Source organism: Eptesicus fuscus, chromosome 12 (assembly GCF_027574615.1).
Source record: "Eptesicus fuscus isolate TK198812 chromosome 12, DD_ASM_mEF_20220401, whole genome shotgun sequence".
Taxonomy (NCBI): Eukaryota; Metazoa; Chordata; class Mammalia; order Chiroptera; family Vespertilionidae; genus Eptesicus; species Eptesicus fuscus.
In genome coordinates this window covers 36681525-36696867 of record NC_072484.1, presented here as the reverse complement: position 1 = coordinate 36696867, position 15343 = coordinate 36681525, and the positions used below count along the sequence as shown (strand labels likewise).

General features: G+C 46.7%; 2 protein-coding genes across 4 annotated transcripts in view; one reads left to right on the top strand and one right to left on the bottom strand.

Annotated features, from left to right (window-relative positions):
- SAMHD1 (SAM and HD domain containing deoxynucleoside triphosphate triphosphohydrolase 1) overlaps window positions 1-7621 on the top strand; it is a 64399-nt gene extending 56778 nt beyond the window's left edge. The window contains exons 16-17 of one of the 2 annotated variants that reach the window (XM_054723711.1): window positions 2175-2283; window positions 7438-7621. In XM_054723711.1, the coding sequence (XP_054579686.1) occupies window positions 2175-2283; window positions 7438-7616 (288 nt within the window). In that variant the 3' untranslated portion in view covers window positions 7617-7621. Of the gene's footprint in view, window positions 1-2174; window positions 4201-7437 lie in introns of those variants that run through there. The other variant, XM_054723712.1, reaches the window with a different exon arrangement.
- TLDC2 (TBC/LysM-associated domain containing 2) lies at window positions 5178-14006 on the bottom strand. 2 transcript variants are annotated; one of them, XM_008149645.3, is made up of 6 exons: window positions 13974-14006; window positions 11968-12135; window positions 11153-11305; window positions 10870-10965; window positions 6857-6930; window positions 5178-5313 (listed from the first exon to the last, which is right to left on the bottom strand). In XM_008149645.3, exons 1-6 carry the CDS (start codon window positions 14004-14006, stop codon window positions 5178-5180), a joined length of 660 nt encoding a protein of 219 aa, XP_008147867.2. The 2 variants fall into 2 exon arrangements, with proteins under 2 accessions (XP_008147867.2, XP_028013567.2); XM_028157766.2 differs by lacking the exon at window positions 10870-10965.
- Between the last annotated feature and the right edge of the window lie 1337 nt (window positions 14007-15343).

Sequence of the window (15343 nt, the reverse complement as noted above, 5' to 3'; positions counted from 1 at the left end):
ATCGATGTTTCTCACATCGATGTCTCTGTCTCCCTCCCATCCCCATCTCTTTCTAAATAAATAAAATAAAATAAAGAAGGATTTAGAAGCTGAGGCCTGAATGATGGATGAGAAGGAGTCAGCTGAATTAAAAGGGGGAGGGGAGATCAGAAGATGAGAAAGAATATGGTGCATTAAGGGAGGGATCTGGGGCATTGTGCATAGTCCTTTAAGCCATGAACAATGAGAGCCAATGAAGTGTTTTAAGCAGGAGAATGACATATTCATATTCAGGTTTGCATTTATAAAATTCATTGGAATTGAAATTAGAATGGGTAGAAATAAGGACATTTGATAGAAATAGAGATGGATTTGAAGACAAATAATGTTGACTTTGAGATACATCTTCCAAATATGAGTATCATGGCAATTGAATGGCTGCTTTTCATAGCTGTATCAAGTCAGACCCAGTGTAATTCAAAAGAAGAAATTTAAAATGGGGCCTATGAAACAAATTTTTGGCAGAGCTAAGCCAGCAAACGGGATGGTTGAGACAATAGTAGGAAGCTCTAGGGTAGGAGGTGGGAGTTCAGGTGCTGGGGTAATCTGCAGAAGCTAGAACCACAGAAGAGTCACAGTTACTGCTGCCTGTGCCAGAGGGGTTAGGGAGAGAAATACCCAGGCTTCTCTGCCCTCTTCAAATATGGTGTGTGGTTTTTTTTTAAATTAACATTGATTTCAGAGAGGAAGGAGAAGAAGGGAGAGATAGAAACGCCAGTGATAAGAGAAAATCCTTAATTGGCTGCCTCCTGCACGCCCCTCATTTGGGTACCGAGCCCACAACTCAGTCATGTGCCTGGACCTGGAATAGAACCGTGACCTCCTGGTTTTATGGGTTGATGCTCAACCACTGAGCCATGCCAGCCGGGCTCTGCCCTCCTCTTTTTCAATCTTCTATCAGTGCCTCCCATGGGCTGAACCTAACTGGAAGCCAATAGGTTGGGAGCTGGAAAATGGAGTTTACAAGAGCAGCCCCATAATACAGAGTGGAGCAGAGGGAAGGTGATGAGTGGATCTGAGAGCGGACAGACAAATGAGACAGCACTCTACCACAGCCATCACTTTCCTGGTGCACGAAAGGCTGTCCAAGTTCCTGTGCTCTTATCTGACCTAAAAGAATCTGTTCACAAATTCAAGAATGTTTTAGGATGGAGTCAGGTATTAAAACATCGTGCTTCTTACACTCTTCCTCATTTTGGGCAGAGTCTATGCTGATGAGTTTAGGTCAGTGGTCGGCAAACCGCGGCTCGCGAGCCACATGCGGCTCTTGAGTGTTCTAACGCCACTTCTTCAAAATAGACTCGCCCAGGCCTAAAACCAACTTCTGCGCATGGGCCACGAAGTTTCAATCGCACTGTTCGTGTGAGCCCGCGCGTGGTATTTTGTGGAAAAGCCACACTCAAAGGGCCAAAGAGCCGCATGTGGCTCGCGAGCTGCGGTTTGCCGACCACCGGTCTAGGTTATAACTCTGCAGAGGAAAGTTCAAGTTTCGTAGGTACATACCTGTTCTTCCCGGTTTTTTGTTTGTTTTGTTTTTGTTGTTATTTTTGCTATCTTGTAGACCAGAGCCATGTATTGCAGAGGGACCTGGGCAAAGGTCCTGACCGGGTAGCTGATCATCCTAATATGCAAGGTTGCGGGTTCTATCCCTGGTCAGGGCACATACAAGAAGCAGCCAATGAATGCAAAAATAAGTGGAAGGACAAATCGATGTTTCTCTCTCGTTCTCTCTTCTTTCTGCTCTCTAAAATCAATACATAAAATTTTTAAAAAGGGGACTAGGCAAGGGAGGAGCAGGGGTCCAGTGAAGTCTCTCTTTCTCCCGGGAGAACAAGACAGTTTGTATTCTGTGAAGGTGTATGAAGGGAGGGGCTGTCGAACTGGGCAGGTGCTGCTTCTGACCATCTTTGAAAAGAATAGGTCTGGTGGCTTTTGCTATGCAAAGCTCTTATCTGCTTAGGGCTGTGGTGTTTCCGATTTGACCCAAATGCAGGGTGTAGATGTAATTTGGGGTTTCTCAAGAATAAGTAGGTCTGGACGTGATCAGTCTGCAAGACAAGTACGTGTACCCGAGACTTTCACTGAAATTATGAAAACTAGCTTTTCTCTGTTCCTGGTATTTTTCTCTTTGACAGGATGGCGATGTTATAGCCCCACTTTTAACACCTCTAAAACCGGAATGGAATTGCTCAAATTCAGCTGAGAGTCCAGCTTCTATCCACGCAAAGAGAAAACTGTATAAAAGTATGTAATCATTTGTTCACGAAAGTCCCTCACCCCAGCACAATTAAGTAATTGAGGGGATTTGGTGAGAGTGCTCCTATGCTGAGCAAGTACTTTTTATTTTATATTTTGAATGTATACCTATGCTGAAGCTAAACAATTTTTATTCAAGGAAACTAAAAGGTAATAGGTGAATCTTGCTATGTATGCTATAAAAAACATTACCTTACCTATTTTTAGTATTAATTAAAGCCTTTCTCTTTTAGTAGTCTATTTTCTTAGAAAACTTTTGTGACATATGATTGTTTTTTAAAAAAAGAAAAGATACAAGGGCACACATTGGAATTTGAAGTTGGGATTGTCATGAACAGCCAAGGTTAAAACCAACCAAAATCCTAGCCTCTGAGGAAATGTCACCTTGAGGACATCTCCCCTTAAGTGATCTAAACATTAGAGAAAGACACCTCCCCTCACCCTTTTAGCCAAGTTGGGGTAAACAGTTAAGAGATGAGAACCAGGAGTGGGCTCCAACTCTTCAGTGAGAAGCCTGATTCAAAAATCGGAGGCCTCTGGCCTCTGAAGTGGGACATAAAATATCTTTTAGGAGACCCTACCCTCAGTGGCAGAGGGGTCCCCCAAACCAGGTTGTCCTCTGGGTCAGTTGTGGCTCCAGTCCCAAGCAGTTTCCTTCTCTCCTAACACTCACTGCCCATGTCTTGGCTATACCACTGCCCAGCCTGGAAAAGGAGCTCCCCTCCGACTTGCTCCTGCATCTCGGGAGCTGAGCGGAGGCCGTCACAGGAACCCTCCTCAGGGCTGCTCAGAGCTGGACTTGGTTGGTGCTGGTTCAGTGCATCTATGGTTTCAGAGCAAAGACTGAACTGCCTGTGCTGAGCTGAGTGATGACCCCGGGCATTCCAGGTTCCCCTTTGTAAATTGATTCCGTTACCTCCAGCAGTGGAGTGGATGCCACTGTGGTGAGCAGTGCTCCTCTGCTGAGCAACGTGCCCCATCCCACCCCCAGCACATTTCCAGTTCTACCGAAATTCACCAAGAGGAAAGTCTGGAGTTAGAGCCAAAGCCAGTGGTGGCCAGAGGATCCTGAAGATGCAAAGTAGTGAGGAATGGCAGTCATTTTTTTGTGAGCCCTTCACCTCTTACGGGAGCCAGCCCTGGCTGTGGCAGGAGTGAGTGGAGGAAGGGAGGAATTCAGAACACAGGCCAGCAGATTATCCCGACTCTTAGGAGTGAAGCCAATAACCAGGTTCTGTTGACACTAGAGTGAAAAACATTCGGAATGTCTGCCATTCTGTATAGTCTTACTCCCCCTCTTCCACCCTGAGGTAGATAATCAAGAATTGACCCTAATTAATAGGAGAATAATTAAAACCCTTCTCTCACTCCCGCTGTGATGCCATGTAGGTGGGGATGTGTTCACATGGGGCTCGAGAAGCACAGGCGGTCAGCCATGGTACTGGGCCATACCTGTTTTGGCCATGGTGCCTCTAAAACATCCAGTGAGGAGAACTCTAGACCTCAGACTTCGTGTACCCAGACCCATAGTTAAGAATGTAATTTTTCTGCTAAGATTGTTTTATTTTTGCAACTCCTACCTTTAAATCATTGTGGTTTACTTTGGAATTTTGTAGTCCCAATTCTGTATCATTGTGCTGATAAGTAACTTTATTGCATATAAGGCAGCTGCACTTTATGCTTTTTACAATTATTTTAATGATGAGAACCATGTGTCATTTACAAGGTTAGATTTATTTTAAGAAACATCTTCACTGTTTGTATAAAAATGGAGACTTTAACAGCTTAGTCTTTGGAGTTACTGAATGTTATCACCTTGAGACTGTAAACAGAACTGCAAGTTTAAATGACTGGTTACTTAATTTGGGTGAGGAATTAAAACCTGCAATAAAGCTTCATAATGTATTTCCATCTTAAAACCAGAGGTGTCTTCCTTAATGACTCACACTGTGTGCCCAGTTTTGACCTTTTTGTGCAAAGGAAACAGGTCTAGGAATTTACCCAAGTAGTTTTTAGTACCTCAATGCTATGTTGGGTCTGTGAGAGAGGGGATGGTATTTAACAGGGTGTATGTTATTTAACCTTTCTTATTCAATCATGGCAAACAATAGCATAATAAAGAATGTTTCCTCTGGTAGGAGGTAGGTACAAGCATGGAAAGGGATATGGATTTTTCTTAGTTTTCTGAGTTCCTGTTGTGCCTGAAAACTATCCTCCCTCTGTTTTAAACTCCCCGAGGTTCCCATCTACAGAGTTTTAGCTTCTTTATTAAATATTCATATTGTTCATTTGCTGCTTTCATATCTTCCTCATGAAATTAGAGATTTGCAAGTACCTAACACACAGCCCTCATTGTTCTAGAAAAAGAATGATACTACTAGAGTCTTTATTAGTTTCACTGAGCCCAGGTAACTGTGGTTTGGCAATAGTCTTTAAGTTAAAATAATTTCCAAAACATATAAAGTAGAATCCCATTTTTGTAAGATATATATATATATATGAAAAATTGTCTGGAAGGTTATACATGAAAATGGTAGTGTTTTGGGGGGTGGTTAAATTTGGCAATTTAAGTTTTTAATGTCTTCTGTTTTTTTCTACAATAAACATGTATTAGTTGCATAATTTTTTGTAAGATAATTTTCATGAGGGACTTTGCCCTGCTCAGGTGAGGTGTAACTGGCTTTCACTCCTTCCGTTCCGGCCCCATGCCTGTCTTGGATCCCCAGGCCACTGGGAGGGTGGCTCACAGCCACAGTCAGCACTAGGACACTTCACCATCCGTGTTTTTGGACAGAATGGCCTGCCCCATGTAAAGGCCTGGGCGGCATCCATGAGCAGGTCGGAGCACCTGCTACCTCAGGAAGCTGCCCACTGTGGGGCCATCAGCTCAGAACCCAGGCCTCCAGCTCCTTGATGCAGAACTGCTCCTGCCGGGCCAGTACCTCATTGTTGAAGGTCGCACAGGGGTGGCTTCCTCCGTGATACAAGTCTCCATCCAACCACAGCCCAAAGTGTCCACTAAAGAGAAGAGGAAAGTCTTGGCATGGCTCTCTCCTGGGTGCTGAGACCTTTCAGATCCACACCATGACGGCTTATATTTCAAAGTCCCTTAAACCAATTTATCCTGAATTGTTGGAGACTCCACACATTATTCCCCACAGGTTTTAGAGTTGTTGTTTTTTACAGTTCAGTGGTTTTAATATATACAGTGGTGCAACGCTCACCACAGTTTTAGAACATTTGGAATGTATTTAAGATGGCAAGGTTTGTTTTCTTTTTTTGCTTTTTGTTGTTGTTGGTAATCCTCACCCAAGGATATTTTTTCCATTGATTTTTAGAGAGAGTAGAAAGGAGAGGGAGAGATACAGAGAGAGAAACATCGCCATGAGAAAGGCATTCATTGTTTGCCTCCTGCACATGCCCTGGAGTGTGGAGAATCTAGCCTGCCCTTGACCAGAATCAAACCCAGGACCCTCATGGGTCAACACTCCAACCACTGAGCCAAACTGACTAGGGCAAGATGGCAAGGTTTAACCCAAGGAGTGAATCTCACAGATGTGGACTCTGAGCCCAAAACACTTCAGAGAGCATCCACGTTAATTCCTTCGCCTGGCAGCAAAGCTAGGCTGGAGCTGGGAAGTGAGTTACTGCAAGGCAGAAAAAGCTGGTGTGTCCTGTGTCCAGCCGCCTCCGGAGGCTGTTCAGGCAGCTGCCTGGTCCTGGTCAGTGTTGTCACCTTTGCCCTCGGGATAGGATTGATTCTGCCTCAATTTGCAGGTCATACCAGGGGCAAGACTAACCTTTTCCTCCTAACCCACTCCACTTCCCACCCCCAACACACACATATACACACCCTTAGGCAGGGTTCCCGGGCAGACTCCAGTGAGTTACATTCCCTAGGATTACGGTGCTGACAGCTAAATTTGAGGCTACCCTCATCCAACCACGTGGAATGCTCTTCCCAAAGTGACATAAATTCGGACTGAGCTGTCACCAACTGCAAACACTCAGAGGGAGCATCATCCCATCCTTTTTCCTCAATGTTGTCTTAGAGCAGTGGTTCTCAACCTTTCTAATGCCGCGACCCTTTAATACAGTTCCTCATGTTGTGGTGAACCCCAACCATAAAATTATTTTTGTTGCTACCTCATAACTAATTTTGCTACTGTTATGAATCGTAATGTAAATATCTGTGTTTTCCGATGGTCTTAGGCGACCCACAGGTTGAGAACCACTGCTGTAGAGCCTAAGACCATCGGAAAACAGATATTTACATTACGATTCATTAACAGTAGCAAAATTACAGTTATGAAGTAGCAACGAAAATAATTTTATGGTTGGGGTTCACCACAACATGAGGAACTGTATTAAAGGGTCGCGGCATTAGAAAGGTTGAGAACCACTGTCTTAGAGGGAAGTTGAGGGGCTGCTGAATGGAGAGGCCTGAAAGTTAACCACCAGCCTCCCCATTTAATGAGACAACCTAGCTCAGCCTTTCTGGGCAAGAGAAGGGACCAGAACACAGACCACCCTGAGACTCAGGGAGGACTGAGACACGCACCTGCCACTGCCCATCATCAGTGAATCCAAGTCTCCTTTCACAAAGAAAGAGTTGCTTCCTGTCCACTTAAAGACCTGGCATGACAGAAAAAGGCTCCAGTTACTGCCCTGTAGTTCAACTCCGCACCACTGGATGGCAGTATTGTAAAGGGAATTGAACATCCAGGCCCCAACTAAGCCCAGGAAGTATTCTGGGCTCCTGGCTCTTGAGATTTTTTGTCTGTCTCTCTGGAGTTCAATTCCTCTTGCTCTCCAGCCTGAATCCACACCCCCTCTGTTCTAGTAATAGAACAGAACCGCTGAGGCTTACTGCTTCCAAAGCTGGAGAGAGGAGGGGAAAAGCCCGGGTCAGGAGTCGGGCCCTAATTCTAACATTAACTAACTGTCCCCTCATCTCTCACTGGAGGTAGCACCAAGCCTGCCCATCCCCCAGTGCTGCTTCACACCCAGCAAGTCTTGCAGGCCCACCCCAGACACCCCCTGACTACCACCATTTCTGTCCCTCTCTACTCATTCTTGCCCACACATCCACGCCAAGTCACTCCTTGCTGGATCACAGCTTCTACTGTCTCCTGCCCACAGCCCGTCTCTACGCTGCACTCCGAGTGATCAATTCAGAATCGAATCAGATATCATCATTCCTAAAGCCCTCCAATGGCTTCCCAGTACATCGGGAACAAAATCCAACTCCTCACTATAGCTGGAAGCCAAGCCGGCTCGGATCCCTGATTTTCTCTCTGACCTCCTCCCTTCCTTACTGACTGCACTTCAGCTACCCCGGCCTTTCTGGCCCTGGGACACGCAAAGCTATTCCTGCTTCAGGACCTTCACGCCTACTGATCCTTATGCCCAGAAGGTCTTCCTGCAGATCCTCAAATGGCTCACTTCTCATCTTTTATCTTAAATACCCCAGAAAAATTTCCTGGACCACCCTATCGAAAGTAGCCCTTCCTCCCAGATCCTTTTTTCTTTCTCACTGTTCATGTGTCATTGCTTGCCCCCTAACATACAAGCTCTGCGAGAGCTGTCTTGATTCCCGGCAGTATTCCTAAGACATAGTATAGATGTGTTCTCTTGTTTGTTTTTATTGATTCTTTTCTGAGAGAGAAAAAAACACCGATTTGTTATTCTACTTATTTATGCATTCATTGGTTGCATCTTGTATGTGCCCTGAATGGAGTTTGAACCTGCAACCTTGGTGTATCAGACAACGCTCTAACCAACTGAGCTACCCCGCCAGGGCAGTATAGATGTTCATTGAACAAATAAATTACTCAAGAGTTAATTCAGTTAATACAAAGATTTTTAAAGGGCTGCAAAAGCATAGTATATTATTACCTATAATTAGTTGTAAAAAATAAAAATGCTATGGACAACCAAAGGATTTTTAGCAAAAAAAGTACTAATAAAAGATAAGCCTGGTCTCAGAAGAGATGAGGTAATATTAACAAGTGACCACGAGAAGACAGAACCATTCAAGTCCTCTTCTACTTTGATCGAGGAACATGACCTTCGAACTTGAAGGAGTAAGGTAAACATTGCTACAGAAAGAATTAAGACCATCTTCATGATGCTGCTTGCAGTAGTGGTCAAGGAACTACTGGGAATTCATGAAGAATGTAAGTCCCAAAAGATCAAAGACAGGCACAAGTTAACCAGTTTTTGAAAAGATGAGATTCCATAACAATAGACTAGGAAGACAGATAGCAAGTCCCTGAGAAAATTACTAATTTCTTTTTTAAGCATTTAGCACCAGGTGCTATTTTAGGTAATGGGTAGAATGGTGACCATAACAGACAAAAATGCCTGCCTCATGGGACTTCCATTCTAGTTGGAGGAGGCAAATCCATAAGTAAAATAAATAGTATGTAAGGTGGTGACAGATGCTAAGGAGAAAAAGGTAGAAAAGGGCAAACGGGAGTTCCAGGGGGTGCAGTATTATAAATTTAAATCAGGTGACCAGGGGAGGCCTCTCTGAGACAGTGACATTTGAGCAGAGAACTGAAGGAGGTGAGAACTAAGCCATGTGGACATCCAATGGAGGGCACTCTAGGCAGAACATCATGTGCAAAGGCCCTGAGGCAGTAGCAGGCCAGCGTGTTCAATGACCAGCTCAGAGGTCAGTGTGGCTAGAGCACAGTGAGGTAAAGCCTAGCTGGTGTGGCTCAGTGGTTGAGTGTCAATCCATGAACCAAAGGCCACTGGTTTGATTCCCAGTCAGGGCACATACCCAAGTGCGGGCTCGATCCCTAGTAGGGGGTGTGCAGGAGGCAGCCAATTGGTAACGTTTCTCTCTCGTTGATGTTTCTACCTCTCTTTCTCTCTTCCTTTCTCTAAAAAAATCAATAAAAACATATTTAAAAAGAAACAACATCAGCGAGAGGCCAGAAGATGTAGGGACTTGTAGGTTATTGTAAAGACTTTGGCTTTTCTCCGAGTGAGAAAGGAAGCCATTGGCAGCGTGGAGTCAGTGACATGCTCTGACTTAGCTTTCAAAGGGATCGTTTCATCTTCTGTGATGATTGAAGGTAGAAGCATTAGGAGACTAGAGCAAGAACACAGGCGAATAATGATGGTGGCTTGAACCAGGATGACTGCAAAGGGCATGGTGAAAAGTGGTGGATTCTGGACATAGAAAGAGAAGGCAGGACAGTCAGAATTCGTTGGCAGCTCAGATGTAAGGTGTAGAAGAGATGTTAAGAAGGACTCCAAAATTTTTGGTTCAGCAGCGGGAAAGATGGAGGTGCCAATTAACTTTGTTGGGAAAGATGGCAGGAGGAGCTATTTTATGGGGGAGAGTCAGGAGCTCAGCTTTGGACCTGTGAGATTTGAAATGCCATGTTTGAGATTTGTGGAGCCACTGGATAGTGTTTGGATGTCTGCAAGTTTGGAGTCCAGGGGAAGAGGCCCTCAGCACATGGACGGCACAGAAAACTGTAAGAATGGATAGGACCTTGAAGAAAAAGAGGGTAGTCAGAGAAAAGCGGAGAACCCAAAACTGAGCTCTAGAACTTTGCCATTAAAAGGTTGGGGAAGACAAGGAGGAACAAACAAAGAATTCTGCCAAGGAGTTGTCAGTTCAGTACGAGGAAAATTCTAGAATTCTAGTATGCGAACCCCGGAAGGCAGGCAGCGATGACTAGTCTCCAGCGTGGGTTCACTATGGACAACTGACCCCTTTCCTCTTTCCTGATGAGATTACCAGGCAATGCCATAGGGAGGGTGCATTTGCCTCTAGCGAGGCAGTCCATAGCTCCTCGTCATGCGGCCAGATGTTCGTGTTGCTGGGTGTGTCTGTAGGTGTCTTGGTCTGTGCACTGGAGAGGAGGTACCTAATCGCAAACCAAAGTATCCAGCACTGTTTCTCCCTCCATTTTGTATTTCCACTCCCTTCGACTTCCTTTTCCCTCTCTCCTCGGTTAAAACAGCTTGGCCAAACCCATCGTGGACGAACCCTCCCTCCACTCTGCACGCTCTCCATTGGCTGAACCGGAAGAGCTGAATGTTGCTGGAGGGAAGCACATGCCGGAGTACCGGCTTGTTTTAAAATTCAGTCTCAGCCCTCCCGTCAGCTGTGCCGGGCTGTTCCTCCTTGTCTCTAGTTTTCTCTCCTGGGCTTCCCTTGCCACTCTCATGATCACTAGTTGGTACTTGCTCTCCCCTCAACCTTCACACCTTCTCCTCCATCCTCACTCACAGCGCCCCCAGATCTACCTGCCCTTCGACTGAACTTGTCTTTCCAGCCTGTATCTGGTGAGCAACAAACCTCTTCCTCGCAGAGCCAGTAAGTGGTTGCCAAGGACCTACTGAGTATTTAAACACACACACACACACACACACACACACACACGCACACACACACAAAGATGGGCAGGCCAAGGGGGTGCTCTGCCTGCCACTGCCCTCCTGCCTTCCCTCCGTGGAAGGGGATGGAGCTGGGGGCCACTGGGACCCTGGGATCTTTGTCCTGCCATAGACCCCTCCCACCCGCTCCCGCAAGGGTGGGAACATCACCTTCAGCTGCGGGGAGAAGGAGAAGAGGAATGTCTCGCCAGTGCCGTAGAAGCCTTTGCTGAGTCGAAAAGCTGAGGAGGAGAAGGCCCCAAACATCTGGAAAGCAGAAGAGCGTGCGTTTTGCAGCTGGAAGGAAATAGGTGATCCTCTGGAAACCCAGTTCCCGAGCTTGGCTCATCCTAGAGGGGCAAGTGGGGAGCCTGGGGCAGTGCTGGAGGGTGGAGAGGCCCCCAAGGGCCCATCTACACACATCCTTTCCTTAACACTCCCCAGCCCAGCTCACCTGCCCATCCTGGTCCTTCAGCACCAGCAGCACGGGCCCACTGTGGCCCTCCATCTGCCTGTACAGGCTCTGCAGACTGAAGCCGTCCCTGGCCGTGCAGAAGGCCAGACTCCAAGAATATCCAGTGACTCTCGGGGGGAGGTGGAGGCTGAGCTGGGGACAGGTATGGAGGTGAGTGGGGGATCCTCGTCATCCCAGTCTCCTTTTACTATCCCGGGGGGGGGGGGGGGGTCCCAGGGAGGTTAAACAGCCACCACTCACACAAGCAAGGTACTTTACAGTTTACAGAGTAGTTTCCTGTTTCCAGGGGACTTTCACACCTGTTAGGAGTAGCCCCCAGAGTGGGACTCTTTTACAGATGAGGCTAGGGGAGGGGATCAGCCCACATGGGGAGCAAGTGGCAGAGTCAGGATTTGAACCCAGGTCAGGTCCCTCTCTCCCCTTGGTCACCCTGGCCTCTAGTGGCTGGAGAATAGATGAGATGCTGAATCCCTCCTCCTAATCCCCCTCCCCTTATGAGAGCATCCCTCCCCCACCTTTGCCTTCAGTTCCCACGGGCTGGTTCTACCTAAACATTAGCTTATTTCATACATCCTTCACTTGGCCCAGTGAAGACAGCGATGCCGGTATTACTGGATTGTTTGACAAGGGGAGAGGGAAGCCCAGAGGAGAAATGGCTTGCCCAGGGTGACCCAGTGAGCTGGGTTCAGAGCAGGAGTGATCCCAGGAGTCCTTGGACCTGGCTGGGAGTGGGACAGGCGGGTGGGACTCTCAGTCTCAGGGCTGAAATCCTTGCACCATAAACCAGGCCGAACCTGCCTAATCTCCGAGGCTCCCAGAACCTGGCTGGCTTCTGCCAGCTGGGGCTCCACGGGATCTTCAGGAGCTGGGGCTGGAGTTGGGGCTGCCTCCTTCTCCTCTTCCTCTTCCCCTTCCCCTTCCTCACCCTCCTCTCCGGACAGGGTGTTCTCCACCTGGCTGGGCTGTGAAGACAAAGAGGCCTGGCGAGTCAAGGGACAGGAGACACCCGCTCCCACATCTCCCAGGCCTGAGGGCCTCAGCCACCCCTGCCCAGGCCCCTACAGCTACCAGCCCTGCCAGAGGAGGCTGGGAAGTGTCCATCACAGACAAGACTCAGTCCCGCCAGCCGGCTTCCCCCCAGGTACCTGCTAGCTAAGGTTGGAATCACACACGCCCATCAGACGTGGCCGTCGGCCCTGTGGTTTGCCTGTCTGCTCTGGACCCAGGGTGGGTGCCAGGGATCCAGTTCTCAGCTCGGGGGCAGGAGAGAAGGGCAGGTGACAGCCCAGCCCTGGGTGCTGTGTAAGATGATGGTACATGAAATAATGATCATAATAGTAAGAACCAGAGTGGCTGACATTGGTCAGCACACACTTGACCAGGCCCGTGTGAAGTGCTAGCTGTGCATGATCTCTCCGAATTTCCCCAAGAATCCTAAGAATGTGCTGCTTATTATTCCCATTTTACAAAGGAAGACAATGAGACCCCAAAGCTTCCCTGTCAGCCAGTGAAACAATCATGTTGTCATAGGTGAGGCATGTGCAGTTTCGTGTAAAATGTGCGATTGTCCATGTGAATGTGTGTGTTCCCTTAAAATAGAGTTGGGTAGGCAAATCAGTGTGAGGCGGTGTTGAGTGTAACTTTGTGTTTACCTGTCAATGTATTTGTGAGTGTGAGTTGGGATTGTATAAATACAGGGTGTCCCCCCAAAATGTATACACACTTTGAATGATCATAAAGTCGGTGTTTGTTAACATACAGTTCATTTTCAAAATTCAAAAGAATCTATAGAAATGAATAATTTTTTTTGTCAATGCCTGTTTTCAAACTGATGACTGTTCTGGTCCAGGCACAGCTGGTAACTCGAAGTAACGGAATTCCAAACATCAAGAGTCATTTTGGCCCGGCAGGCGTGGCTCAGTGGTTGAGCACCAACCTATGAACCAGGAGGTCATGGTTCAATTCCCAGTCAGGGCACATGCCCGGTTGTGGGCTCGATCCCCAGTGGGGGGTGCATAGGAGGCAGCCAATCAATGATTCTCTCTCATCATTGATGTTTCTGTCTCCCTCCTCCCTTCCTTACTCTGAAATCAATAAAAGCATATTGAAAAGAAAAGGGTTAATATGCTTGAAAACATTTAATAAAAAAAGAATCATTTTGTTCAGTATTTGTGTGCCCTCGATTCATGGCCTGTTGCTGATTTTGAACCGTAAACTTTATCTTTTATGGATCCCATTAAAAAAAAAAAGTCTAGTGGCATTTTAGGATAAATTTTCTTTGTTTAAAGCTTAGTCTGGCTTCACCCATTATTTCAAATCAGATAAACCTGGAAAGGAGTGAAAATTAAGTGAATTATCAGCTGTTGAAGTGTGCAGACATTTTGGGGGGATACCCTATATATGTACTGGTATGTGAGTCAGGGGGCATGTATGTTATTACATTCATTCATTTATTCATTCATTCGAGCTTCCACTCTGTTTCAGACATTGCTTTCCTATATCCCAGGTTCAGGCCTAAGGAGGGGGTCCTAGCTGTGTGGGGCTTCCGGACAGAGGTCCGTCTGGCACCCACTCGAGGGAGGAAGAAACGGAACAGCAGTCTGTGCTCCGTGGGGGTCTGGGAGCGAAGGCCCTGGGTTCCTGAGTTTGTGCTCTGAACCCCAGGCCGGCTGGGGAGGGACTTGGAAGAGGAACAAATCCGCTGCCTGCATTCATCCCTCGCTCAGGCCCCACCCTGCCAGAGAGCTTCCCTCTCCCCGCCTGTCCTGACCTAACACCCAGCCCAAGCTGGACCCCTTACCAGCCGAGTGTAACGCCAGCGAAGTCCTTTCATTCTCCTGTCTGAATCCAGCCGCCAGCAGTGAGCGCCAGGCCTCAGTCCTGCCGGGAGGAAGCGCCCCTGGGCGAGGCTGACAGATGAGAGGTAGAAGTCTGGGGCACACCTGGCTTGCTCCTTGCCCACCCAGCTGCCCTTTGCTCACTCTCACCTGTCACTCCCAGCCTGAGTCGTCACTGGGTGTGTCTGTGAGGTCAGCTGCACTCGACATTCACGGCCTCACTTGCATGAACACACGTTAGCCACAAACAGTAAATTCTGGAGTGATTCCCTTCTGCCTCCTTGCCCTTCTAGCAGTCTGGCCTAGGAACTTTGGACAAGTCCCTGGCACCCCTGGGCCTCACTTTCCCCACGTGTAACCTGGTGGGCCAGATCATCTCAGAGGCCCTCGCAATATGGACAGCCTTCAATTCAGTTCCCTCTTCAAGCCAACGAGTGCACTAGAACAGAGAAGGGCTGCCCAAGGCCAAAATTGGATTTAAAAAAACAGAAGCAGCCCGGCTGGTGTGGCTCAATGGTTGAGCATCAACCCATGAACCAGGAGGTCGGTCACCAGTACGATTCCCAGGCAGGGCACATGCCCTGGTGGTGGGCTCCATCCCAGGGAGGGGGCGTGCAGGAGGCAGCCAATCACTGTTTCTTTCTCATGTTTCAATCTCTCTATCCCTCTCCCTTCCTCTCTTTCTAAAAAAAAAAAAAAATCAATAAAACCATAGTTTAAAAAAAAAAAAACCCTACGGTAATTTTTCTAATTAAAAAGTAGTACACATGTATTTTTGTAGAAAATTTGAGGAATCTAGACATGAATAAAGAAAAATATAAAAATATGCGTACTTCCATCTCTCAGAGATAAACTCTCAACCCCTAGGGGTATTTTTTCTAGTCTTTTATATTTGTTTCATAAACCTATATATACACATATTTATAAATAGATCATACCCATGTATAGTTTTATAAAGTGCTTTTTCCATTTAACAAATGAGAATTTCCCAAGAACATTCAGTACCCTTTGAACATATGCTTTTAATGGCTGCTTATTATTTCATCATAGGATGTACATAATTTTCCCCCAAAATTTGTTTGCTTCTAATTTTCTGTGATTATAAGGAAAACTATAATGAACTTCCTTATTCGTAAATCCAATTATATCCTGTATGATAAATTTCCAAAGTTGAATGCTGGATCAAAAGGTATTATATACATAGGTGGTTTTTTTTAAATAGGTTTTCATTGATTTCACAGAAGAAGGGAGAGGGAAAGAGAGATAGAAACATCAACGATGAGAGAGAATCATTGATTGGCTGCCTCCTGCACATCCCCTACTGGGAATAAAG